The 23,198-nt window shown below is 34.7% G+C and overlaps 6 protein-coding genes, 2 long non-coding RNA genes and 2 pseudogenes across 13 annotated transcripts; 7 read left to right on the top strand and 3 right to left on the bottom strand.

Annotated features, from left to right (window-relative positions):
* The first annotated feature begins 2,123 nt into the window (after positions 1-2,123).
* Positions 2,124-4,393, top strand: LOC104751997 (methylesterase 1-like). Its single transcript, XM_010474054.3, has 3 exons — positions 2,124-2,638; positions 3,434-3,568; positions 4,027-4,393. The coding sequence occupies exons 1-3, from the start codon at positions 2,279-2,281 to the stop codon at positions 4,306-4,308; spliced, it is 777 nt and encodes a 258-aa protein (XP_010472356.1). The 5' UTR covers positions 2,124-2,278; the 3' UTR covers positions 4,309-4,393.
* Positions 4,394-4,639: 246 nt separating this feature from the next.
* Positions 4,640-6,070, top strand: LOC109124407 (methylesterase 2-like). The gene is made up of 3 exons (XM_010474053.2): positions 4,640-5,269; positions 5,440-5,574; positions 5,674-6,070. Exons 1-3 carry the CDS (start codon positions 4,799-4,801, stop codon positions 5,953-5,955), a joined length of 888 nt encoding a protein of 295 aa, XP_010472355.2. The 5' UTR covers positions 4,640-4,798; the 3' UTR covers positions 5,956-6,070.
* Positions 6,071-9,672: 3,602 nt separating this feature from the next.
* Positions 9,673-11,089, top strand: LOC104751995 (methylesterase 7-like). Its single transcript, XM_010474052.3, has 3 exons — positions 9,673-10,197; positions 10,419-10,547; positions 10,641-11,089. The coding sequence occupies exons 1-3, from the start codon at positions 9,826-9,828 to the stop codon at positions 10,920-10,922; spliced, it is 783 nt and encodes a 260-aa protein (XP_010472354.1). The 5' UTR covers positions 9,673-9,825; the 3' UTR covers positions 10,923-11,089.
* A 449-nt stretch (positions 11,090-11,538) lies between these two features.
* On the bottom strand, positions 11,539-14,755 carry LOC104751992 (uncharacterized). Of its 2 annotated transcripts, XR_015584432.1 has the most exons (5): positions 14,403-14,715; positions 14,012-14,129; positions 13,691-13,845; positions 12,481-13,605; positions 11,539-12,395 (listed from the first exon to the last, which is right to left on the bottom strand). It is a non-coding gene; the product is annotated as an uncharacterized LOC104751992 (long non-coding RNA). The 2 variants fall into 2 exon arrangements; XR_015584433.1 differs by lacking the exon at positions 14,012-14,129 and having other exon boundaries at positions 14,403-14,755.
* Positions 11,671-12,769, top strand: LOC104751990 (putative methylesterase 19; annotated as a pseudogene). Its single transcript, XR_015584430.1, has 3 exons — positions 11,671-12,035; positions 12,104-12,241; positions 12,342-12,769. The product of XR_015584430.1 is annotated as a putative methylesterase 19 (transcript).
* Positions 12,888-14,098, top strand: LOC104751991 (putative methylesterase 19). Of its 2 annotated transcripts, none has more exons than XM_087491390.1 (3): positions 12,888-13,262; positions 13,339-13,476; positions 13,613-14,098. In XM_087491390.1, exons 1-3 carry the CDS (start codon positions 12,888-12,890, stop codon positions 13,712-13,714), a joined length of 615 nt encoding a protein of 204 aa, XP_087347516.1. In that variant the 3' UTR covers positions 13,715-14,098. The 2 variants fall into 2 exon arrangements, with proteins under 2 accessions (XP_087347516.1, XP_010472352.2); XM_010474050.3 differs by having other exon boundaries at positions 13,552-14,098.
* Positions 14,756-14,934: 179 nt separating the features above from the next.
* Positions 14,935-16,687, bottom strand: LOC147925966 (uncharacterized). Of its 2 annotated transcripts, none has more exons than XR_015584434.1 (3): positions 16,363-16,687; positions 15,928-16,044; positions 14,935-15,831 (listed from the first exon to the last, which is right to left on the bottom strand). It is a non-coding gene; the product is annotated as an uncharacterized LOC147925966 (long non-coding RNA). The 2 variants fall into 2 exon arrangements; XR_015584435.1 differs by having other exon boundaries at positions 15,928-16,059; positions 16,363-16,533.
* Positions 15,085-15,776, top strand: LOC104751993 (putative methylesterase 6; annotated as a pseudogene). The gene is made up of 2 exons (XR_015584431.1): positions 15,085-15,480; positions 15,556-15,776. The product of XR_015584431.1 is annotated as a putative methylesterase 6 (transcript).
* Positions 16,686-18,843, bottom strand: LOC104751989 (GDSL esterase/lipase At2g23540-like). The gene is made up of 5 exons (XM_010474047.3): positions 18,330-18,843; positions 17,870-18,000; positions 17,520-17,768; positions 17,156-17,411; positions 16,686-17,061 (listed from the first exon to the last, which is right to left on the bottom strand). Exons 1-5 carry the CDS (start codon positions 18,640-18,642, stop codon positions 16,838-16,840), a joined length of 1,173 nt encoding a protein of 390 aa, XP_010472349.1. The 5' UTR covers positions 18,643-18,843; the 3' UTR covers positions 16,686-16,837.
* A 1,334-nt stretch (positions 18,844-20,177) lies between these two features.
* LOC104751988 (uncharacterized) lies at positions 20,178-22,843 on the top strand. Its single transcript, XM_010474046.3, has 5 exons — positions 20,178-20,611; positions 20,915-21,151; positions 21,254-21,337; positions 21,422-21,551; positions 21,642-22,843. Exons 1-5 carry the CDS (start codon positions 20,403-20,405, stop codon positions 22,659-22,661), a joined length of 1,680 nt encoding a protein of 559 aa, XP_010472348.1. The 5' UTR covers positions 20,178-20,402; the 3' UTR covers positions 22,662-22,843.
* The last annotated feature ends 355 nt before the right edge of the window (positions 22,844-23,198 follow it).

Here is a 23,198-nt window from a genome sequence, read left to right as displayed (position 1 = left end):
TAAGTGTATTCTAAGAAATAAGATAAGCTGATCACTAATCAGTATTTTAGTTTTGCATATAATATTAGATATTTAAATACTGATTTTTAGAGGAGATATTTGGACAGTTGGAAGTTTTTAGGAGAATAAATGTTCACTGTATTAATCATAACTTTTGAACGTTGCTTTGACTAACCCAAAATCATCTCCATTGGAAAGTTAATTTAACTTCCTATGACTTTCATTTAGGACTATGAAGATAAATCCCAAGGGAAGGCCTTCATATGATGCATCGTGCATAACCATCTCTTGTTTATTTTATGTTCCTTTCTTATTCTCTTAAGCCCAAAATCTCTTCTACAATTTTTCCTTTTTAATAGTTTTCACTCCAAGACCTAATAAAGATAACTAGAATGCAAATGAATATAAATACAAAATCCAAGAAAATGGAAATAAAGGGTCATGTGACAGTAAATATCATCGAATTATTCATTTGCATTTATTTGACGTTTTTTTTCTTGTTCAAGCATTTATGTGAACTTTATTTAACGATTTTGTGCAAAAATAACCCTTTAAATCGCCATTTTTGCAACTTTACCTTTCATCTCCTAAAAATGTAGATTATTTACACGAGGTAAAAAAATAATACGCAATCTAGTCTTTATATGTATCTTCTAAACATTTATGCGGGCACATATACTATATATATTTTTTTTTAAATATAGATTTGGACTCTTCATCGTTGGGGTTTCAATTTAATATACTGCATATTATTTTTGACTTCATGGTTTGTTTTGTATTTCTGGAAATTGTAAGATAAACATGCAAAAAATAGTGAATTGAAAGGTTTTTTTTGTACAAAACCCTTTATTTAATGGTATTTTAACCTATGAACATTTGTTCTAAGAGTGGTCAAATTTTAATAAAAATCTACATTTTATTTTATCAATGTAAAAGCAGATTCTTTGGTACAAAAAATTCATTCCAAACCGCATCATATCACTTATGTAAACAATGTTCATTCCAATTGGCTCTAAATTGTTGACAAAAAAAATTGAATTTATTCATAAGAACAAATATGATTGTTTTTAAAGTTCTAAATCTATTTTTATTTCCCAGTCATGGTGTTTCAAACATCCCTCTTTTTCCTCCATATACATATACCCACGTTTTAATACAAGTGTTGTTTAAGGAAACAATTAAATTTGCGGTTTTATTCTTTTTTCGTAGGGCTAAAATTGAAAATCTTACCAAAACTTTAATATACAAGACTTCACTTATTTACAATGTTTTAAATCTAAAAAAAATGAAACAGAAGTTTTTTTTTTTGTTGGTTATCATCTCCATTCCATTGATAACATGCTCATATACAAAACAATGAAGGTCCCCTTAGTGGATCTATTGAAGAGATTAGTCTCATTTTAATAAAAAAATAAATAGTCTCGTTTGCTCTCCAATGGTTTAATTATTCGCAAGTGAGTTCTTAATATATCCAGACAAAATATTTACTCCACTTTAATATATTTTAGAGTTAAAATGCAAAGATAATAACGATAAACCACTTTTAGTATATATTTTGAAAAGTGGATTAAATTGAATACGAAATTGAAAAACACAAATAATCATAATTTACTAAATTAACATAAACTTCTGCATACAAATCTGAGAAAGTAAAGTAAAACGAACAAAACTACTAAAGCATAATAATAAAAGAACATAAAGAAATTGGAGTATTAAATTGGATCTAACTGACACTTTATCTATTACAAAATAAAAAAATATTTCCAGTTTTTTTCACACAAATTAAAACATAATAAATTATCTACATAAACACTATTCGACCACTTATAAATCAAACTACAAAATTCTAATAATCATAAACGTATAAATATTTAATTTTATGAAAATATAGCTTTACAAACAAAAAGTGTTTTGCGAAAAAATTATTTATTATGAAACAGAGGGTAGTTCATTTAAAAATCCATTCTCTATTATTTATTTTAACAATATAATAGGATAATAAAAATATTTTTTTTTGGTCAACAATGAAAAATAATTTAACGAAGTACATTTTGGTTAGAAAATAATTCATCTTCACGGGCGACAGACTGTATATAGTATGTAAGATTTGGCAGGTAAACGTTAAATTAAATAAATATTATCGTGAGTAGCAATCACCCTATTCTCTCGTACCGAAGCGACTTTTTTTTTTGTCTTAAACTTGACCAACAATATCTTCTATTTATATTTGTATGCGTTTGAGTTTTAGGAGAGTAGGAAAATATCAAAGGTCACAAGAATGAGCGAGGGAAAGAGGAAACAACATTTTGTACTAGTACATGGTGCGTGCCACGGAGCGTGGTGCTGGTACAAGGTTAAGCCACTGTTAGAGGCGGCGGGCCACCTCGTAGCTGCCTCTGGTTTAGACATAACCAAGTCGATCACTGACATCCCTACATGTGAACAATACTCAGAGCCATTGACGAAGCTGCTGACCTCATTACCAAATGATGAGAAGGTTGTCCTCGTAGCTCATAGCTTTGGTGGCTTGAACTTAGCCATAGCCATGGAAAAGTTCCCCGAAAAAATCTCTGTCGCTGTATTCTTGACTGCTTTCATGCCCGACACCGAACACTCACCATCCTTCGTCTTGGAGAAGGTACCTCGTTTTTTTTTTTTTTTTTTTTTTTCTGGTATTAAATATGATAGATCGATCTTGATGACATGTGTATATCGATCACCGTATGTATGAATGTAACTACAAAGTCTCTTTCGTCAACGCCACTACTTGTATTTACTTATCTTAAATAAGTCTTGGCGTCTTGCTGAGTCAAAATTTAAACTCAAGTGTCCAAGTTGGACAAGTTAGTCTTACAGAAGTAAGGAAGATTGTGAATATCACAAAAAAAAAAAGAATAATAAGGAAGATTGCTTATAATTTAATATAAACTACACAAAATATATAGAATTATTTATGGTCATCTATAAATCTAGCACATTACTTCTCCTAACAATTTTAAAGTGGTAATCATAACATATAACCTAGCTAGTAATATGTAATAGTACCGTTGTTGTGTTTACTACTCGTTTTGAAGCCTAGATAATACATATTGCCAAAAAATATTAGAATGGTTAGTACTTAGTACCTAGTATACTGATCAGAGAAATGAATTAGCGTATATGTTAGAAATATTTCGTTTCTGGAGTTTTTTTCTTTTGAACATGTTTCGTTCTTTCTGGAATCTACTTATGAATTTTGTGGCCTATATGAGATAATTGTAGATCATGTGTTGACAATCTAACGAACATATGGGGTCTAAAATCAAATCCTATATACTGGATTTTTTTCTCTTACATGTTTCATTTTCATGGTTGTCAATAAATTTGCCACAGTATACGGTTCCTTATTTTCTTGTATATTTAGTTTTTCTTTTCTTTCCAATTTATGTAAAAGTATGGAAGCAACATTCCACCAGAAGCATGGATGGGCACCGAATTCGAACCATACGGTTTAGACAATTCCGGACTGAGTATGTTCTTTAGCCGTGAGTTCATGAAGTTAGGTCTTTACCAGCTCTCTCCTATTGAGGTATGTAATTCATCATCATACATTCTTATACTTATCTTACTTATCTATATGTATATATGTTTTCAGTTTTTTTTTTTTTTTTTTAGTCTTTATCTCTAATATAATTAGTGACTCGAACAGTAATTTTCTATAATGTTCTATATTATTAAATAAAAACAAAACATGCACGCTTATTTAACTATATCGAATTCAACCTTTTGTGGCCTACAAAGTGGTCTACATAATTATTGCACCATAATGATTAAATGACCTATATGAGACTTTTCCATATTAGCTAGATTGATAATTTTCTATATGTTTTAGATAACTCTAATATTTAAACTACGTTTCTTCATTTTTATGGAATATTATAAACAATTAAGGTTTTATGGTTGATGGAAAACTACGTTTTTTAAAGTACTTTTATGGTTTTTTTTTTTACTTATTTTGGTTTTGGTTATGTTGTTATCTTGATTTAGGATCTTGAACTAGGATTGCTTTTAAAGAGGCCAGGATCATTGTTTGTTAACGATTTATCAAAGATGAAGAACTTCTCTAATGAAAGATATGGATCTGTTCCTCGAGCGTTCATAGTGTGCAAAGAGGACAAAGCCATTCCAGAAGAACACCAAAGATGGATGATTAATAATTTTCCGGTGAATTTAGTTATGGAAATTGAGGAGACAGATCATATGCCAATGTTCTGCAAACCTCAGCAACTCTGCCATCACTTCCTGGAAATTGCTTACGAATTTGTTTAATCGAACTTTATGAATATGTGTATTAGATTTTATAATAATAAGGGTTTGTTGCAAACAATAATAATGAATGTTGAAAAGTTTCAGACTTCGTTGCTTTTTATGAGGTAACGACTACATAAAAAAGTCATTTGGCACTCACATCAGAAAAAAAACAAAAAAAAGTCATTTGGCATTCATCTTAATATACAAAAAAAAAAAAAAAAAATTCTCCGTCGGTTACGGTAATCACTTATTGCAAGATTTGTCATATAAGTCCAAAATTTCTCCACTTAGGAAAAAAAAAAAAAAAAACTGTAATGCTGGAATTTTTTGGAAATGTTACTCGTTTTTATTGTTTTTACTGCTTTTAAATCAATAATAACGCTCTGATACCAGTTTTATTGAATGAATATAATTCCAACGAGTTAAATCACTTGTCAACATCCGATTTACAGCTCGTTCGTAAGTCCTACTATTATAATTTTAGAAAATTCGAAGATAAGCTTAATTTATGATCCCTCTACTAATATGTGTAGTGTGTGGATGTGTCAAGAGTAGAAAAAATAGTACGAAACCGGGTGATAAAAAATCAAAAGGAGAGAAGAAAATGAGCGAGGAGAAGAGGAAGCAACACTTCGTGCTAGTCCATGGTGCATGCCACGGCGCATGGTGCTGGTACAAGGTGAAGCCGCTGCTCGAGGCTTCGGGACATCGTGTAACCGCCTTAGACCTAGCTGCCTGCGGTATAGACACCACCAGGTCGATCACTGACATTTCCACATGCGAACAATATTCTGAGCCATTGATTCAGCTAATGACTTCATTGCCAAATGATGAGAAGGTTGTGCTCGTTGGTCATAGCTTTGGAGGTTTGAATTTAGCCATAGCCATGGATAAGTTTCCTGAAAAAATCTCTGTTTCTGTCTTTGTGACTGCTTTCATGCCCGACACCAAATGCTCACCATCGTTCGTCGTGGACAAGGTATATCTCATATTTTAGTTTAATTTTGTGGTTGACATAGAAAAAAGAAAAAAAAATCTATGGCCATCATTCAACACATATAGTATTAAGTATTAACCAATCAGTCAAGAGCATATGGACGAAAAAACACAAATTTTGAGCATATAATATGTCTTTGACTCACGTTACAGTTTGCAAGCTACATGACATCAGAAGGATGGATGGGCACTGAGCTCAAGCCGTACGGCTTAGACAATTCTGGCTTGTCTGTGTTCTTCAGCACTGAGTTTATGAAGAACCGTCTCTACCAGCTTTCTCCTATTGAGGTGATTTAATTTATAATCACCTTTAGAAAAAAATAACATTTATGGTCATCAGATAATTGATAGTATGGTAATCTTGATATTGTGGTAATCTTGATTTAGGATCTTGAGCTTGGACTGCTTTTAAAGAGGCCCGCATCATTATTTGTGAACCAATTATCAAGGACAAAGAACTTTTCAGACAAAGGGTATGGATCTGTTCCTCGAGCTTACATTGTGTGCAAAGAAGACAAGATCATCTTAGAAGAACATCAACGATGGATGATCGATAATTATCCGGCGAATTTCGTGATTGAGATGGCAGAGACGGATCATATGCCAATGTTTTGCAAACCTCAACTACTCAGTGACCATCTATTGGAAATCGCAAACAAATTCTCTTAATTGATGAAAATGTATTTGGAGTTGATACAATTAAGTGTGTGTTCTAAAATGGATATTTCTGTAAGTTCGGACTTTATTTCTTATTATGGCAATCTTCTCCAAGCCTCACGAACTATATGCTCTACTCTTGGAAATTGCATGTAAATATGCAGAAATAAACATAAGATCGTCACTGCATCATAGTTACAAACCGTTGGTAACTAAGAGAGAAGAGAGAATGAATTCTTTTAATTGTCTTCAGTACACGGTATTAAAACACACATACATTGATACATATAGACTGACATATAGTGATTCTCTCCACTTTCCACACACTTAAACTCTAATCATAACTCTTCCACTAGTCTATACTTCTAGTTCTAGGTACTCAACTCATTTCTACAAGCATGGTCAAACTACTAACTCTTACACTATTAACCACTCTAGTTTAGACTAAACAACACAACACGCTTTCTCTTCTTAGCTTAGTTAGCTTTAAACAAAACACACTTATATTTATTTGGGCCTTAACCAAAACCATTGGCCCTTTATACTTCTCAGCCCAAACCACCATCTTCTTCTCTTCTTGCCTTTGCCCCACACTGATTGTTTTTCTTTGTGCAAATAACTAAATAAGCAAATGTTATCCTTCACAAGATAAATATATTTTCATGTTTTTACCAAGATTCATATTTTCTTCTTTGCATTATGATTCTCTCTTATAATATAAGAGCAAGAAAGCAAAAAACAGAGAGAAAGAATATATATCATCTTTGCAGTCTTTATCATTTGTGGTTATTTACTTATTTTGCAGTATAAGACCCATAAACATCCTTGACAAAAAAAAAAAAAAAAAGACCCATAGATCATATCTTGACATTCTAACCTAACGTGTATGCAACTACAATTAGTTTGATAACGTTTAGTCATCTCTTCTGTATTAAAAGTCCAAAATGAGCAAACTCTTTATCATTTGTGGTTATAGATTTATTTTGCAGTATAAAAATTAAATATAAATTATCATTTTTGCAGTCTTTATCATTTGTGTTTTAAATATTTATTTTGTACTATAAGACCCATAAGCATAGATCATATGTTGACATGTGACAATCTAACGTGTATGCAACTACAATTAGTTTGATAGCATCTACTGTAATAAAACTCCAAAAAGTAGTATCAATTTCGTGGTGGTCAGAGTTTTCACTTTTATTTAACTCGAAAGATATGTTAATATAAATCACGTAACGTAATAAAACCCCACCAGAAGTGGTTTTCTCTTGAATTAGTAGTGAACTTCATTCGTCCACCACAACAATAAACCATAAGAGGATAGTATCTACGAAGAATTATGAATCAAGATTTTGTCTTCATGCCCAATCAGTAGCAAGAATTGTACTACACTAAAAAGCAGTTATATAAATAAACAAGATTCATGATACAATTATATATGTATAATGTATCACAAAAATCTATATGGAATCAGAGCTTTCAAGTCTACCAATGAAAATGTATTTAGATTAAATACAATTCTAAGCTGTACAGTTCAAGAAGCTTGCTTTCATAGTCCGATAAATGCCGCCAATTATTGAAACCGGAGGCTTTTTTCATACAAAACATACTAGATGATTATCATGTACAACCAAAGTATAATGCAAGTATAGATGAGTTGCAAATATGGCAAAGCCTGTATTGATAGCATCGACAAGCTTTTTAGCAAGTATTTTGTAGGCTTTCTCGGAGGGATGATCAAAGTTATAGATGACCGAAGTAATAGAAGACGTATAATTTTATTATACTAGTGCCGTAGCCCGTACGCATACAACAACATCCATGCATTCTTGATTAAATGATTCTTCTCATTGGTACATCCTAGAAGTCGTACATGAATACCTATTACCTAACTACTATATATGACCACGTCTTGGGATTTCAAATGTCTAAAAGCAACATTCTAAATTGTCCTTTCATATATCAAATTTGTTAATGTAAATATTGTTTTAAAGAATTTATTACTACATGGATATTTTATATACTTTCTTTAATTTAAGAAATTTTTTTGACTAATCTTGCATATTTTGAATTGAATTAAATAAGATTTTTAAAAAATATATAATACTAATAAATCATGGTCTTTACGAAAATGAGGATTCTAATGTAATATTATGAACCAACTGAGCCATCAATTACTTTAGAACGTTGTCAACTTGTCTCCATGTTCTCTGAGGTTTTAAATCATGGCCAGGCCGGATAACTATTATACTATAAATTTCACCGAATCGTTTGTTTTAATGTTACTATTCTTGTATTATAATTCGTATACTACATGACAAAAGGGCATCTCGTACAGGAAAATGACTACTATATATAAATGAGTACGTGTCGACATAGACTAACTTAGCACGACTACAATCCGATTCTCTCCTCCCCAACTTGTAAGTCCATTTTCCAATTTTTGTTGTTGTAATCTTTCGAGATTTTTAATTCGCCAAGTTAAACTACTTGACAAAGAACCTACCAAGGACGACTCTCGACATACGTAAACATCCATCTGGTATCACACTCCAATCACCGCGGTCCGCGGATCTTTTAGCTACTTGATCATAGAAAACCTTCATATATATACATTTACGAAGACCAAAAGAGTCTTAACAAGAAAAAAAATATATAATAGTATTTGATGTTCGATGAATAAAAATTCAATTTTTTCTATCCTTGTCCTTTAATATTTTTCATGTTCCAACCAACTAATTTACTGGTGTATATATTCAGTACTAATCGCATACCTGCAGCATCATGAGTCAATATGTAATTCTAATATCACTAATAGGAATCATTTCATTTGCAACCATATCTTTTTCTTTCGAATCAGCTACGTACTATGCCCTTCAGCTTCCTTACGCAGCCTTTGAAATCTCTATTACTTGGTCACTGGACGATAAAAGTCTCTCTGACCAGACAAAGACCAAAACAAATCTCATTGCCGACAAAGCAACTCAGTGGATAACAAGTGTCAAGTCTTGTAGCCATAATGACCAAGAAAATCATCTTTTATTAGTGGAGTTAGGGATTGCTACTATGTTTTAGTGCATCTGGTGATTGCATATAAAAGTCATCTCATTTAATAGGGGATTATTATGGATTTTGCCACTTTTCACTCCAATTATTTTGAATCTGCCATTTTCTTCAAATATTTTAGATTTTCCACTTTTAATCCCTTTAAAATCTATACATTTGTGAAGTTTTTTTTGCTAAAAAACATACTTCATAACAAATACTAAACCCTACAAGAAAATGGAACCAAAAAAACCCAAACATAATGTGTAGTGTTTAAAAATCTTGAAAAATGGCAAATCCATAAGATTTTAGCCAAAATGGCAAAATCCACAAATGCCACTAAAAAAAGTGGCTTTTTCATAATTAACTCATTAAGTATATCATGTAAATCAAGGGTTTCGTATAAAGAATGATATTAATAAGTTAAGCAAACCATTTATCTTACTTTTGTTTCATAATGATTTGGTAAACTAAACATATATATAATTTGATGAAAAGACAAAAAAACAAAAACAAAAATTGTTGTCCAGCCTAAAGATAGTATGTTTTATGGATATAATATATGAGTGAAGTTGATATTTAATTATGATAGTATTCAATTGCTTACACAATTAGATATAGTCATCAAAGTCATTACTTTTGTTTTACCTTTTCAAAGGATTTTTTATTTCACTTAAGTCAGAAAGGGTTAATTTAAGTCGTTTTTTATTTGCTAGCTGGCCTGCTTGAGGATTTGTTATTCGATACAGTATTATTTTATTGAATTGTAATTTTCTTAGATTCTATAAAGCTGAACAATGTATAACAGGACTATACATTCTTTAACATAAGCAGGGAATGGATAAGAAGAACCAGAAGCGATTTGTGCTAGTCCATGGAATCTGCCACGGCGCATGGTGTTGGCACAAGGTGAAACCGCAGCTAGAAGCTGCAGGTCACTGTGTGACCGCGGTGGACCTAGCTGCATCGGGTCTAAACATGACCAGAATGGAAGAGATTCAGACTCTTAAGGATTACTGCAAACCGCTGCTTGAGCTTATGAGCTCGCTTGGCCCGGATGACGGTAAGGTGATTCTTGTTGCTCATAGCATGGGTGGCATATCCGCTTCACTTGCTGCTGACATCTTCCCTAGTAAGGTTGCTGCTATTGTCTTCGTGGCATCTCTCATGCCCGACACAATAAACCCACCTGGCTTTTTTTTCGAAAAGGTACATAAAAAAATACGATGATTCAATTGCATTGGTGTGATCTCTTCAATGTGATTCTATTATATATATATATATATATATATATATATATTTCTTTTGTATGAATGTACAAAAAAAACCTTGTTACACTATATGCATCCTTAAATCAAATGGTTTTGAACTTTTAAGTGGAAAGAAAAGTATAAATCACTAGGATTCTAATATCTGCCTGGAACGAGCAGCTGATCACAAGCGGTCCACAAGAGAATTGGATGGATACTGTAATTACGAAGCCTAATGGTCCTCTAGAGTTTGCTCTTTTTGGACCAAACTTCATGGCCAAGAATTTGTATAACCTATCTTCACCCCAAGTAAGACTCCAGGCCTAATTAAAACCAAACCGGAATGGTTAGCTAGTAACATAAGTCTAACTTTTTATTCATTGTTTGTTGTGTTGGGTTTAGGATCTTGAATTGGCAAAAATGCTGGTAAGGGTAAACCCGTTCGCTACAAAGGAACTGGCAGGGACAAGAAGCTTAAGTGAGGAAGGGTACGGATCTGTTACACGTATATATATCGTCTGCGGAGAGGACTTTGCGATACCCGAGGATTTCCAGCGCTGGATGATCAAGAACTTCCCAGTAAAAGAAGTAATGGAGATCAAAGATGCAGATCATATGCCAATGTTCTCTAAGCCTCAAGAACTATGTGCTCTTCTCTTAGAGATTGCGGATAAATATGCCTAAAATAAATTAATATGAAGATCGTCACTACATTATAGTTACAAAAATCAGCTTCAACCACAATTATGAGCTAGATTTGAGTGATATATATGGGTGACTAGATCATATCTTTCTATAGAAATAATATTCTTCACAAGAAAAATATATTTCAATGTTTTCACCAAGATTCATATTTCCTTCTTTGCACATTGATTCTCTGTTTTTTTTGTGTGTGTGCAACTCACAATGATTCTCTCTTATGTTTACTTTTTGTAGTATTTTCTTTTTCATAATGATAGTTGTTGATAGAACAAAAGTCAAAAGAGCAAGAAAGCAAAAAAAAAAAACAGAAAAATAAATAAATAAATAAATCTTCACCAATGGATATATAAATTATCATTTTTGCAGCCTTTGTTATATGTGGTTAAAAGAAATTATTTTGCGGTAAACATAGATCCTATGTTAATCTAACGTGCATGCAACTACAAATAGTTTGTTATAATAGTTTGATAACATCTAGTCATCTACTGTAATAAAAGTCCAAAAAGCAGTCTCAATCTCGTGTTGGTTAGAGTTTTACATCAATATCATTCCAAGATTCACTTGTATATTTTAATTTGTAGTTAGCTCGAAAGATATATAAATATAAATTTCAGCTCTTTGATCACGTAAAGAGTTTGCATGCGACAAGCCACCAGAAGAATGGTGAAACCGTACAGCGGTACAGACTATATATTTAAGAGTTGAAGCAAGATGATGAAACTAAAAGAAGGCAATGGAGAAAAAGCGCTATGTGCTTGTGCATGCGGTCTGCCACGGCGCGTGGAGTTGGTACAAGGTGAAAACACAGCTAGAGGCTGCAGGTCACTGTGTGACCGCAGTGGATCTGGCTGCATCAGGTCGAAACATAACCAGGTTGGAAGAGATTCAGACATTGATGGATTACTCCAAACCGTTGCTTGATTTTATGAGCTCGCTTGGCTCGGATGACGAAAAGGTGATTCTTGTTGCTCATAGCATGGAGGAATACCCGCTGCGCTTGCTGCAGACATCTTTCCTTGTAAGATTGCTGCTATGGTCTTCGTAACAGCTTTCATGCCGGACACAAGAAACCCACCTGCTTATGTTTTCGAAAAGGTATGTTTTGGTTGCACCGTATGGTCGCTTCTGAGTGATATATTCTGATATCCGACTGACATCTGCAGCTGATAAGAAGCACTCCACGAGAGGAATGGTTGGACACCGTGTTTGGGAGGTACGGGAATCCAGATTGTCCTCTAGAGTCTATTCTTTTGGGACCAACGTTCATGGCTAAGAAAGCGTATCAACTGTCTCCGGTAGAAGTAAGACTCCAAAAGCCTATCCAAACCACTCTTTTTTTAACAAATGAGATTGCTAGTAACCTCAGTCATTCTTCTTCTATTCAATATTGTCATTTGTTAGGATCTTGTATTGGCGAAATTGTTGGTAAGGGTAAACCCGTTGGTTACAACCAATCTAGCAGGGACAAGAAGCTTTACTGAGGAAGGGTATGGATCGGTTACACGTACATATATCACATGTGGAGAGGATAATATAGTACCTGAGGAATACCAGCGTTGGATGATCAGCAACTTTCCCGTAAAAGAAGTAATGGAGATCAAAGATGCAGATCATATGGCAATGTTCTCCAAGCCTAAGGAACTATGTGCTCTTCTCTTGGAGGTTGCAAATAAATAACCAACTATAGCTTCCACCACAAACATAAACCATAAATGAGAATAAAAATTCATAAGTGAGAACTATATTAAATTGGGAAGCCGTATGCAAGAATGGTAATGAATAAGAAACGTGTAAGAAAAAACTAGTCAATATGTTGTGTGGTTTAGAAACTCTCTAGATCTCAGACAACGACCAAAATTCTAGTATTAGTCAACATCCAAAGAGTGATTGCGGGAACCTTTAAAATTAATGTGTTCAACCACAAGATGCTAAAAGTAGAAAAAGACAATGGAGAAAAATAACCAGAAGAAACAGTTTGTACTCGTCCATGGGCTGTGCCACGGTGCATGGACTTGGTACAAGGTGAAAACACTGCTGGAGGCTGGAGGTCACTGTGTGACCGCAGTGGATCTGGCCGCATCGGGTATAGACATGACAAGAGTGGAAGAGATTCAAACTCTGAAGGCTTACTGCAAACCATTACTTGAGTTTATGAGCTCTCTTGGTCCGGATGATGAGAAGGTGATTCTTGTTGCGCATAGTATGGGAGGAATACCAGCTGCACTTGCTGCTGACATATTTTCTTGTAAGATTGCTGCTGTTGTCTTCTTGACAGCTTTTATGCCCGACACAAGAAATCCACCTGCTTATGTTTTTGACAAGGTACATAAAAAACGATGATTCAATTGCACGGTGTGATCTCTTCAAATTAATTCTAATATCTGCTTGAAACTAGCAGCTGGTCAGTAGCGATTCAGAAGAGGACTGCTTGGACACCATGTTTGGGACCTATGGGACACCTGATCGCCCTCTAGAATTTGCTCTTTTTGGACCAAAGATCATGGCCAAGAATTTGTATCAACTCTCTCCCGTCCAAGTAAGACTCCTAATTTAAACCCAAATGATTGCTTGCAACTTCAGTCTTTTATTGATTATTGTTGTGGCTGATTAGGATCTTGAATTAGCAAAAATGTTGGTGAGGGTAAACCCGGTCGTTACAGACAATCTGGCAGGGACAAGAAGCTTTAGTGAGGAAGGGTACGGATCCGTTACACGTATATATATCGTCTGCGGAGAGGACTTTGCGATACCCGAGGATTTCCAGCGCTGGATGATCAAGAACTTCCCAGTAAAAGAAGTATTGGAGATCAAAGATGCAGATCATATGGCGATGTTCTCCAAGCCTCAAGAACTCTGTGCTCTTCTTTTGGAGATTGCGGATAAATATGCCTAAATAAAATCTTCACTGCATCACAGCTACAAAACTCAACTTCCACGACAATACTAAGCAAGATGTGAGTGATATGCATGGGTGACTACATTCTATATTTATAAGAAATAAGCAAATAATATTATTGGTAAGAATGGTTGTATCATATAAATAAGAATGTAAGAAGAAGATTACAAACTACCTGAAGATTTCCAGCATTGAATTATCAAAAGATGTATATCATATGCTATAAACTATGAACTTCAGCTTCTATCCAAAATAAAACAAAGATGGTAGTGATCTGGTATATATAGCAGTTGCTGAAAATGCATAGATGAGATGAATAAGCAAGAGCAGAATGTTAGGAGTACGAATAAGAGTTCTTTTGAGGTTTACGAACAACAACAAAAACTAATTGCTCCAAGTCATATTGAAGTCCATATAATCATAGCTACAAGTTTCTACTGAGTAAAAACTATAAGTCAATACAATATTAGTGAACCATTCTCTATATCTTATATAACCAGGTAAACTAATAGTCAAAAGAATAGATGAATAAAGAGGCTAAAAACTAAAAAGGGAAGGAAAATGACCAGGAGCGGTATGTGCTGGTTCGTGGATTATGCAAACAAGTTGAAGCTTCAAGGAGAAAAGGTAGATCTAGAGTAGAAAGGGGATAAGGTGTGCCTGGGGATTTTCAACATAGAAGGATCAAGAACAAGAACATTGAGGAGGTTAAAGAAGTGATGGGAGATCAAATGTCCATGTTATCAAAGCCTCAAGAACTCTATTATCATCTCTTTTGAAGATAGCAAGTAAAAATATTGCCTAAATAAATATGTAAGCAGTTTCTCACCCAAAGATTATGCTCTAAGAAATAATTATATCCAATCCAGAGGTCGACCTACCAACTAACTAACTCCATCAACTAAAGTTTTATACAATCTTTTTTTTTCAAAATCTTATTCCTGCCTATACGATGGCCACTTCTCACCTGTGACGGTCACTGAAACAATCACCACAAACATTAACATGCCAACAAATTTCCTCATGTGGAGTCTTCAGGTTCACCATCAGAAAAATGTATCTGGATTTGATACAATTAAATGTGTTCTAAAGTGGACCTTTCTAAACGTTCAGACTTTATTGCTTACTATAGTTGAAATGAGAAATCTAACAGTCAACGTAGTGTTGATTTAGCATTCTCTGGATCTCAGAGAACGACCAAAAACTAACAGTCAATATACAAAGAGTATATATAAGTGTTGAACCAAGATGCTGAAAGTAAAAAAAAAGGCAATGGAGAAGACGCACCAGAAGCAGTTTGTGCTCGTCCATAGCGTGTGCCATGGCGCATGGACTTGGTACAAGGTGAAAACGCAGCTGGAGAATGCAGGTCACTGTGTGACAGCAGTGGATCTTGCTGCATCGGGTACAAACATGACCAAAGTTGAAGAGATTCAGACTCTGAAGGATTAATGCAAACCATTGCTTGAGTTTCTGAGCTCGCTTGGCTCCGATGACGATAAGGTGATTCTAGTTGCGCATAGCATGGGAGGAATACCGGCTGCACTTGCTGCTGACGTTTTCCCTTGTAAAGTTGCTGCCATTGTCTTCTTGACAGCTTTCATGCCTGACACAAGAAACCCACCAGCTTATGTTTACGAAACGGTATGAAAACAAACACATGATGATTTGGTTTCCTATCTCTCCTGAGTGATTCTGATATTTGACTGAAATATGCAGTTTCTCAGAAGCATTCCACAAGAGGAATGGTTGGACACCACTTGTGGAACCTATGGAGAACCTGATTGTCCTCTACAGTATACACTTTTAGGACCAGAATTCATGACCAAGAAAATGTATCAACTCTCTCCAAATCAAGTAAGACTCCAGTTTTTTTGAAGTAACACAAATATGATTGTGCTAGTAGTAAACTCATTCAATCTTTTTGTTGCGGCGAATAAGAATCTTGAATCGGCGAAAATGTTGGTGAGAGCAAACCCGTTAGTAACAAACAATCTAGCAGGGACAAGAAGCTTCAGTGAGGAAGGATACGGATCCGTTACACGTATATACATTGTATGCGAAGAGGATTGTGTGGTGTCAGAAGATTACCAGCGTTGGATGATCATGAACTTTCCACCAAAAGAAGTAATGGAGATCAAATGTGCTGATCATATATGCCAATGTTCTCCACTCCTCAAGAAGTGTGTGCTCTTCTCCTAGAGATTGCTGATAAAATATTGCCTAAATTAACCTAATGAGTTACCAACTACAGCTTCCACCAATAAGAATAAGTCATATGAGAATGCATCTATATGTATAAGAAATAAGCAGAGTGATTTCTAAATATAAGATGAAAATAACAGAATAATGTGGCTTCTCGAACACTTCATTGGATACAGAAGACAGTAGTTATTATTTTCTCATTTAGATTCAAGAAAAGACTAAAACTTTTCATCAAATTCCCTCCACCCATCAAACAACTACAAGCACTGAAGCAATTAAACTGAGAATCTAGGCTAACAAGAGAAAACAAAGTAAACGTACTCAATTCTAAAGCAGGTTCCTTTAAGAATCCCAGGTGAACATCGGGAAATGTGGATGCTCCGATGCTGCGATTGAGAGAATAAGGGGATGCTCTGCGGCAGAAACGACCGCAAATTTGATGCCTTTGCTTCGAAAGAACCAACATTTCTGGGTTTCCGTAACCGGCGAGTTGAGGAAGAAAGGTCATTAACGACGAAAAGAGAGACACTGTTTAGAGAACCGGATCGGACCGGAAACCAATTTGATTTGAATCATGAACCGGTTTATAATTGAACCGGTTTTTTTTGTCGAGAGCTAATTTGCAAAGTTTTATATATCACATCTTGACAAAAACAAAAGCCTCTCACTAAATTATTTTAAACACGACAACACATACATACAAGGAAAGTGATTTTAACTTGGCGTATAACAAACGTAAATGTAAGAAATTGTGTATATAACTCAACAAACAATTTAGTTCAACAAACAATTCAAATCACAAATCTCTAAGTTTGCTGAGATTAACTGGAGATATAACTTTGATATCACCATATAACAATTGCTTCGCGATGATAACGTTTGCTGCTTCGCTCGGATGGTAAGGATCCCAAAACACATATTTATCCCTCTCTTCGCACAAACTCGAAGTCGGTCCGCACGGAATTATACCCGCGTATTGTCCTCCATTACCGCAACAAGCCTTTGTCGCGGATTTGAACCCTGCCATATTTTGTCAATCCAAAATTTTCTTTTAAGTCATATAGTCACAATATATGGATTAATTTTGTAGGAGAACAAAAAAAAAATGTGTTACCGTATTCCTTGTAGTTGGTAATGAGTTCCATTACTAGATCGTAGACATTGGCATGGACAAACATTGAACCGGGAAGTTTCTTGTTTAGTTCATCTAACAAACTCTTTAATTTAACATTGTATTGATTTGCTAGCTTATTAGCCAAATCCACACACTCGTCTTCTTTTAATTGATTGATCGTTTTTTGGTACGGTATGCATCCAATTGGTCCAACGTTACCGATTACAAACTTCCTTGCATCCAATTGATATAGCCTCTGTATTGCAACCATACAATTTGATGTAAGCTTTATAACATATTGATATCAAATAACAAAACCTTTCTAAAAATTTAGGCTGATGAGATCGGTTTTGTTTTTGCTTACGGTTAGTTGGTCGCGTAGATGCTCGAGCATGTCACCGATGAAATCATCAGGAGTTTGAGTGAACCGTGTTCCGACTGAGAGAAGTGGGAATAAATAATTGTTGAGGAAATCGTTTGCTCCTATAGTGATTGAGAATATTGATTTTTTGCTTATATACTCTTTTGCTTTCTCTTTTCCAAGTAGATCATCGAGCTGTTTCCGTGTAGTGTTGAAGAAATCAACTTGTACATCCATACCTAACCTATTCACCTACCAAATATTTACATTTCCATAAAATATTTAGAACTCTAAAACGAATTTAAGATACTATTTCCAAATCCAAAAAACGATTAAAATAGTTCGGTACGTACAAAGATTCTCCCGGTGCCATTCATGATTCCTCCTCCTCCAGATGCATAATTCACACCGGCTAATAAAGCTTTGCCTGTCGCATTCGGTGCTAAGAATGGAATCGCGTAGTTGGCAGACCCAAGTTCTTCCCCTGAATAAACCATTTGAACGTTTTAGAACCGTTTATATCAAAATTTAAACATGTATAGAACAAACAAAGGTTCATGTTGCTAAAACGTTTGTATACTCTATTTATCCAACTTAATTGGATCTCCTATCCGGTTATTTGATTTTAATAGTGTGATTTACAAAAACTGAGAATAAACAAAACGTCAACATAAATGTGTAGGTATGTTAGTTGAACTATCTAAACGAGTAAACCCACATATCATATTCATATACCATAAATGGGTTATAGGATATACATGCATGGATAATATTGAATATATCGATGCAACTTTTTTTCCATTTTCTACGTACCAACGATGTCACCGATGGTCCGGCCATTGGTGAACCGGCCGGTAGGATTTCCTCCGGAGGCTTTGAAATCGATACCATTAGGCTGCATATTGGCCCTAGACAACGTGGATAGATAATTATTATTTCCGGCATCGACTAGAGAATCTCCAAATATGAACGAAGCTCCTAATCCGCCGCCCTTTTTATCATTGTTAACTCCACGACCAGCAGCTTCCACTGAAGCAGTGAGAGTTAAGAAGAAGAAGAAGAAGAAGACGAGGATAGTGAAAGCTTGAGAGACCCTGCCTGATGTAGAAGCTCTTGTCGTAGCCATATTTCTCGGATTTGAGAAGTTTTGGTGTTATTGTTTGAGATTATATAACAAGTATAACAAAGTGTTAGTTTGAGATCGAAGGGAAACTTGTGAGGTTGTGTTTAATTGGTTAAAATGAATTTGGTTTGACCGTTTTGATATAAAGGGGAGGCTTCAAGATTTTTCTAGTGGTGGTTCATCAACGTGGCCTAGTTTTTCCTTACGCTAGTGAGAAAATAATGACGAGAATTTAATTCTTTAGACGCTTGAACTGATCTATGTATTTTGACTCGTAATTAATCTAAGTAGCTCAAATTTGTTGGAACAAGAAATAAAAGTATCAACGCCAAAAATTTTGTTGTTACAATTGACAAACTAACAAAATGGGTGAAAAGGATACATGCATACAAAGTTTTTATAAAGAAATAGACTGTCTCAAACGATGTATGAAACTTCTTTACAAATCTTTTTCTTAAAGTTTTAGTTTGTTTTGTTTTTATTACATATATGTGTGTGGTGGAAAATTGCTTTGAATTCTTTTGTTTAGCGGAAAGAAAATCTCTTAGAAAAACACCTCAACATATGTTTTTTGGAAGATTTGTGTATGGATCAGGTAAATAATTTTTTTTACTACATAAGGAGAAGAATAAATTACGGTTTTAAGAAATTATTTTTGCAGCGTAGTTCATTATTTATGAGTTTTTTGTTCAAAACTAAAAATGAATACTTGAAAAATTATTTTTACCGAAACATACTCACAATTATAAGTTTGGGAGAGCTCGTAGTTTCTACTACATAATTTAGTAAGAAAAACATAACGAAAAGACTAAAATTAGAGTCAGTTTAAGACTAAATTTTTCGGCGTAATTAATTATTGGTGAGTTTTGAAATTCTTATCACCAAAACATCCTAACAATTGTAAGTTTGGAGAGGTCTACTACATAACTTAGTCAGAGAAAAATATAAAGAAAATATTAAATTACAGTCAGTTTAAGACTAAATTTTACGGTGTAGTTAATCAGAGCTAGTTTTATTTTTACTAAAATTGAACATTTGAAATTTTTTTTACCAAAACATACTCAAACTTACAATTATGAGTTTTGGGAGCTCGTAGTTTTTTGACCTTCAATTAACTATAGATCTCATGTTGTAACGACCCCCAACACTCTTTTATATTAATAGCTAAAATTTTATTTTAATATTTTCTGGAAGTTTAGTAAAACACATACAGTAATAGGGGAACCTCCTTGCAAGTGAGTAGGTGTTAATTTGGTTGACAAGGTAAGACTCTCATTATTTTTTTATGGTCTAAATCTTTATTGTTTCTTTTAGAAATCTTGTAGTATTCTCTTCCTAATAGAAAAGTCCACCAAGAAAAAAAAAATCCAAAATTTGCAAATTTGGTATCAAATAGAAAAAAAAAATACCAATTGGGATAATATTTTCTTCTAAATGCTTCACATCTTTCTATATTCCCATTATTTTAACTTAGCTGCATTGCAATTAAAGGAAAAAAAAACACACAAAATATTTAAAAAGATTAAGTCCCATCATTAGGGTGTACTTATCTTATCTCCAACACAATTCCCAAATTCTCTGCACATTTTCAAATATAATATGACCGTTGCTGTGTAACATCAACTCAACCCAAAATAAAAATCTAAACTTTTTTTTATCATTTCTCCACCAGAGCAGAGCAGCAGCCATAAAGAGAGAGACTTTTGAAATCGTTCATCCATCACCAAGAGAACCAGAATCAAACCTTAACCCAGTAAGTAGAGATGGAAGGAACCCAAAAGGTGTCTCTTTACGAACAATGCAGAGAAGATAGGATCAAAGAGAATCTTCAGAGGATGCAAAATCTTGGCATCTTGAATCTCTCTCGCAAACTCAGATCCGAGAACCGACCCGTCAATAGAAGATCTCAAGGTAACCCTAATGCTGCTCAGAGATCGACTCCTCCTCTTCAGCCTTCTCGCAGATCCTCTCGGTAATCTCTCTTCCTTTTCTCTGTTTTGTTTGTTTGTGGGAATTAGGGCTTATGAATCGAAATTAGGGTTTATGAAACAGCTTAAAGCAGAGATTTTTCTGGAGGAATTGGGGATTTTGAGTAGAAATTAGGGTTTTTTGAGTTGAAATTAGGGTTTATGAATCGATTTGTTTCAGTTTAAAGGAGAGATTTTTTCTGGAGGAATTGGGGTTTTTGAGTAGAAATGAAAGTAGGGTTTTTTTTTGAGTTGGAAGAAGGGGAATAGGGTTTCTGATTTGGTTCTTCTTTTGTGATTGTTGTTAGATTGGAGAACACAACTCCAGTTATCTACACTGATGGGATCAATGAGAAGGGTAAAAAAGCAACTAAACGAGGGAGTGTGGTGATTGGTGAAGGGGCAAGACCAGAGATTTACACTGAGGAACATGAGAAGCTTCTTGGGAATACAGAACGAAGCTGGACTTGTTTTGTTGATGGCTATGATAAGGATGGCAAACGGATTTATGATCCGTTTAAGGGTAAGACTTGTCACCAGTGCAGGTAAAGAAACCAAACCCCCATTTGTGGTATTACAAGTTGCAATACTGTGAAACGAGATTTGCTCAATGCTATAGTATGTGTTTGTGTGTGTGTGCGTTACAGGCAGAAAACGATGGGACATCGTACACAGTGCAGTGAATGCAACATGGTTCAAGGACAATTCTGTGGAGATTGTTTGTTCATGAGGTTTGGTTGCTACTTAATATGATTTGCTAGAAGTGGAGTTTACTGTTATTGGTGGTGAATGTATTTTAAATGTTTGATGAACAGGTATGGTGAACATGTGCTGGAAGCTCTGGAGAATGCAAACTGGACCTGCCCTGTTTGTCGCGGGATTTGCAATTGCAGTTTGTGTCGCAATAACAAAGGATGGGTTCCAACGGGCCCGATCTACAGAAGGGTACGTTGTTTTCTTTCGATTTTTCTTTTGTATAATCTTGAATAGTATCAAGAGCTTAAGATTTCTTTCTTTATTGGTATTGTTTTCCAGATAGCTGCACTTGGGTATAAGTCTGTAGCACATTATCTGATTCAAACCAAACGGTCCCAAACTGAAACTGATGACTCAACCCCAAATCAAGCTTCTGCAAAGAGATCACTTTCCTTTAAAGAAAAGATTGCTGATGATGAAGAAGTACCAAAGCTTCAGATTGATGATGATTCCTTGCAGAAAGAGGAAGATGAAAACACTAATGAAAATCAGAACTGTGATCTCCTTGAAGAAGTACAAAAGCTTCCGAAGATCGAAGATCAGAATGGTGATTCCTTGAAGAAAGAGGAGGATGAGAATCCAAATTCAGCTAGAAGGTCACTGAGCTTCAAGCCTTCTGTGGATAATCAGACTCCGTGGGTTGATGTTCAGGTCTTAAGTTGTCTTGAGCCACCAAAGCAAGATCATTCATGTGCCCACACTGGTGTTGATCTTTCAGAAGATCAGGAAACGATAGGACAAAACTCGAGTTTGGAGACGAGACCAGTTAGCTACTTGCTTCCTGTGGATGATGATAAGACTCAATGGGTTGATGTTCAGGTCTTAAGTTGTCGTGAGCCACTAAAGCAGGATAAACAAGAACATTCATGTGCCCACACTGGTGATGATCTTTCAGAAGTTCGGGAAAAGATAGGACAAAACTCGAATATGGAGACGAGACCAGTTAGCTACTTGCTTCCTGTGGATGATCAGACTCCATGGGTTGATGTTCAGGTCCTGAGTTATCTTGAGACGCCAAAGCAGGGTAAAGAAGAACATTCATGTGCCCGCATTGGTGATGCTCTTCCAGAAGTTCAAGAGAGGACAGGACAAGACCCGAATTTGGAGACAAGAGCTAAGGAAAGTCAGACTCATGTGGTCAAAGCTCATAACCAGGTCGTAAGCGATGAGACAGAGACTGGGGTTAACTCAGGGAGGACTCGAGTAACGAGAAGTAAGAGGAAGGCGGCTCTTGAACCTAATCAAAATAGCATTGGTGGAAGACTAAGGCAGCGCCGAAAGATCCAAAGTGAGGTTTAGAATAAGTTCCAGAAGAAACCTTAACATCTTTTGTTAAGCTACATGATGACTCTTTCTGTTTTGTATTTTTGGTATTTTTTTTTGCTTGCAAACATCTTTTGTTTAAACTCTATCTAAGGATATGATTAGGAAACTAAATCTACAAAGATCTTAAATCAAAAGATGACCAACTTATTTCAAAATGAAAATTTTACTCTTATTTTGTTAATTAAAGCTTCAAACTTTTTCTGTCAGCAACAAAAAGAGATATTATGTTATTTGTTAATCATTCATTAGTTTTAATTTTAAAATTAAAGCAAATTTATAAAGAACTTGTCTCTGAACCGATTTTTTCCAAACTTTGCTATTCAAAACGTACTTTCAAATATAGTTGGAAAAAATGTCGTAAAAGGTTTACCCAATAAAGTGATTTCAAATAATTTGTAATTGTCAATTTGTTCCGAATTAGAAGCTAATAATAACACGTATACATTCTTTAAGCTGTTTTTGAATAAATATTCTGCAATCTTTTTTTCATAAATGTGGAGTCTAAAAAGA

Source organism: Camelina sativa, chromosome 16, assembly GCF_030686135.1.
Source record: "Camelina sativa cultivar CO46 ecotype springtype chromosome 16, ASM3068613v1".
NCBI classification, from domain to species: Eukaryota; Viridiplantae; Streptophyta; class Magnoliopsida; order Brassicales; family Brassicaceae; genus Camelina; species Camelina sativa.
This window is presented reverse-complemented; position numbering and strand designations above follow the sequence as displayed.

Excerpts from the sequence above, each read along its gene's own strand:
- LOC104751997 (XM_010474054.3), top strand. The coding sequence starts at position 2,279 with ATGAGCGAGGGAAAGAGGAAACAACATTTTGTACTAGTACATGGTGCG. Across the intron at positions 2,639-3,433 it reads CATCCTTCGTCTTGGAGAAG|TATGGAAGCAACATTCCACC; the intron begins GTACCTCGTTTT and ends TTTATGTAAAAG. Across the intron at positions 3,569-4,026 it reads ACCAGCTCTCTCCTATTGAG|GATCTTGAACTAGGATTGCT; the intron begins GTATGTAATTCA and ends ATCTTGATTTAG.
- LOC109124407 (XM_010474053.2), top strand. The coding sequence starts at position 4,799 with ATGATCCCTCTACTAATATGTGTAGTGTGTGGATGTGTCAAGAGTAGA. Across the intron at positions 5,270-5,439 it reads CATCGTTCGTCGTGGACAAG|TTTGCAAGCTACATGACATC; the intron begins GTATATCTCATA and ends CTCACGTTACAG. Across the intron at positions 5,575-5,673 it reads ACCAGCTTTCTCCTATTGAG|GATCTTGAGCTTGGACTGCT; the intron begins GTGATTTAATTT and ends ATCTTGATTTAG.
- LOC104751995 (XM_010474052.3), top strand. The coding sequence starts at position 9,826 with ATGGATAAGAAGAACCAGAAGCGATTTGTGCTAGTCCATGGAATCTGC. Across the intron at positions 10,198-10,418 it reads CTGGCTTTTTTTTCGAAAAG|CTGATCACAAGCGGTCCACA; the intron begins GTACATAAAAAA and ends TGGAACGAGCAG. Across the intron at positions 10,548-10,640 it reads ATAACCTATCTTCACCCCAA|GATCTTGAATTGGCAAAAAT; the intron begins GTAAGACTCCAG and ends TGTTGGGTTTAG.
- LOC104751991 (XM_010474050.3), top strand. The coding sequence starts at position 12,888 with ATGGAGAAAAATAACCAGAAGAAACAGTTTGTACTCGTCCATGGGCTG. Across the intron at positions 13,263-13,338 it reads CTGCTTATGTTTTTGACAAG|CTGGTCAGTAGCGATTCAGA; the intron begins GTACATAAAAAA and ends TGAAACTAGCAG. Across the intron at positions 13,477-13,551 it reads ATCAACTCTCTCCCGTCCAA|GATCTTGAATTAGCAAAAAT; the intron begins GTAAGACTCCTA and ends GTGGCTGATTAG.
- LOC104751989 (XM_010474047.3), bottom strand. The coding sequence starts at position 18,642 with ATGGCTACGACAAGAGCTTCTACATCAGGCAGGGTCTCTCAAGCTTTC. Across the intron at positions 18,001-18,329 it reads GACCATCGGTGACATCGTTG|GGGAAGAACTTGGGTCTGCC; the intron begins GTACGTAGAAAA and ends TGGTTTATTCAG. Across the intron at positions 17,412-17,519 it reads ATCTACGCGACCAACTAACC|AGGCTATATCAATTGGATGC; the intron begins GTAAGCAAAAAC and ends GTTGCAATACAG.
- LOC104751988 (XM_010474046.3), top strand. The coding sequence starts at position 20,403 with ATGGAAGGAACCCAAAAGGTGTCTCTTTACGAACAATGCAGAGAAGAT. Across the intron at positions 20,612-20,914 it reads CCTTCTCGCAGATCCTCTCG|ATTGGAGAACACAACTCCAG; the intron begins GTAATCTCTCTT and ends GATTGTTGTTAG. Across the intron at positions 21,338-21,421 it reads GGAGATTGTTTGTTCATGAG|GTATGGTGAACATGTGCTGG; the intron begins GTTTGGTTGCTA and ends TTTGATGAACAG.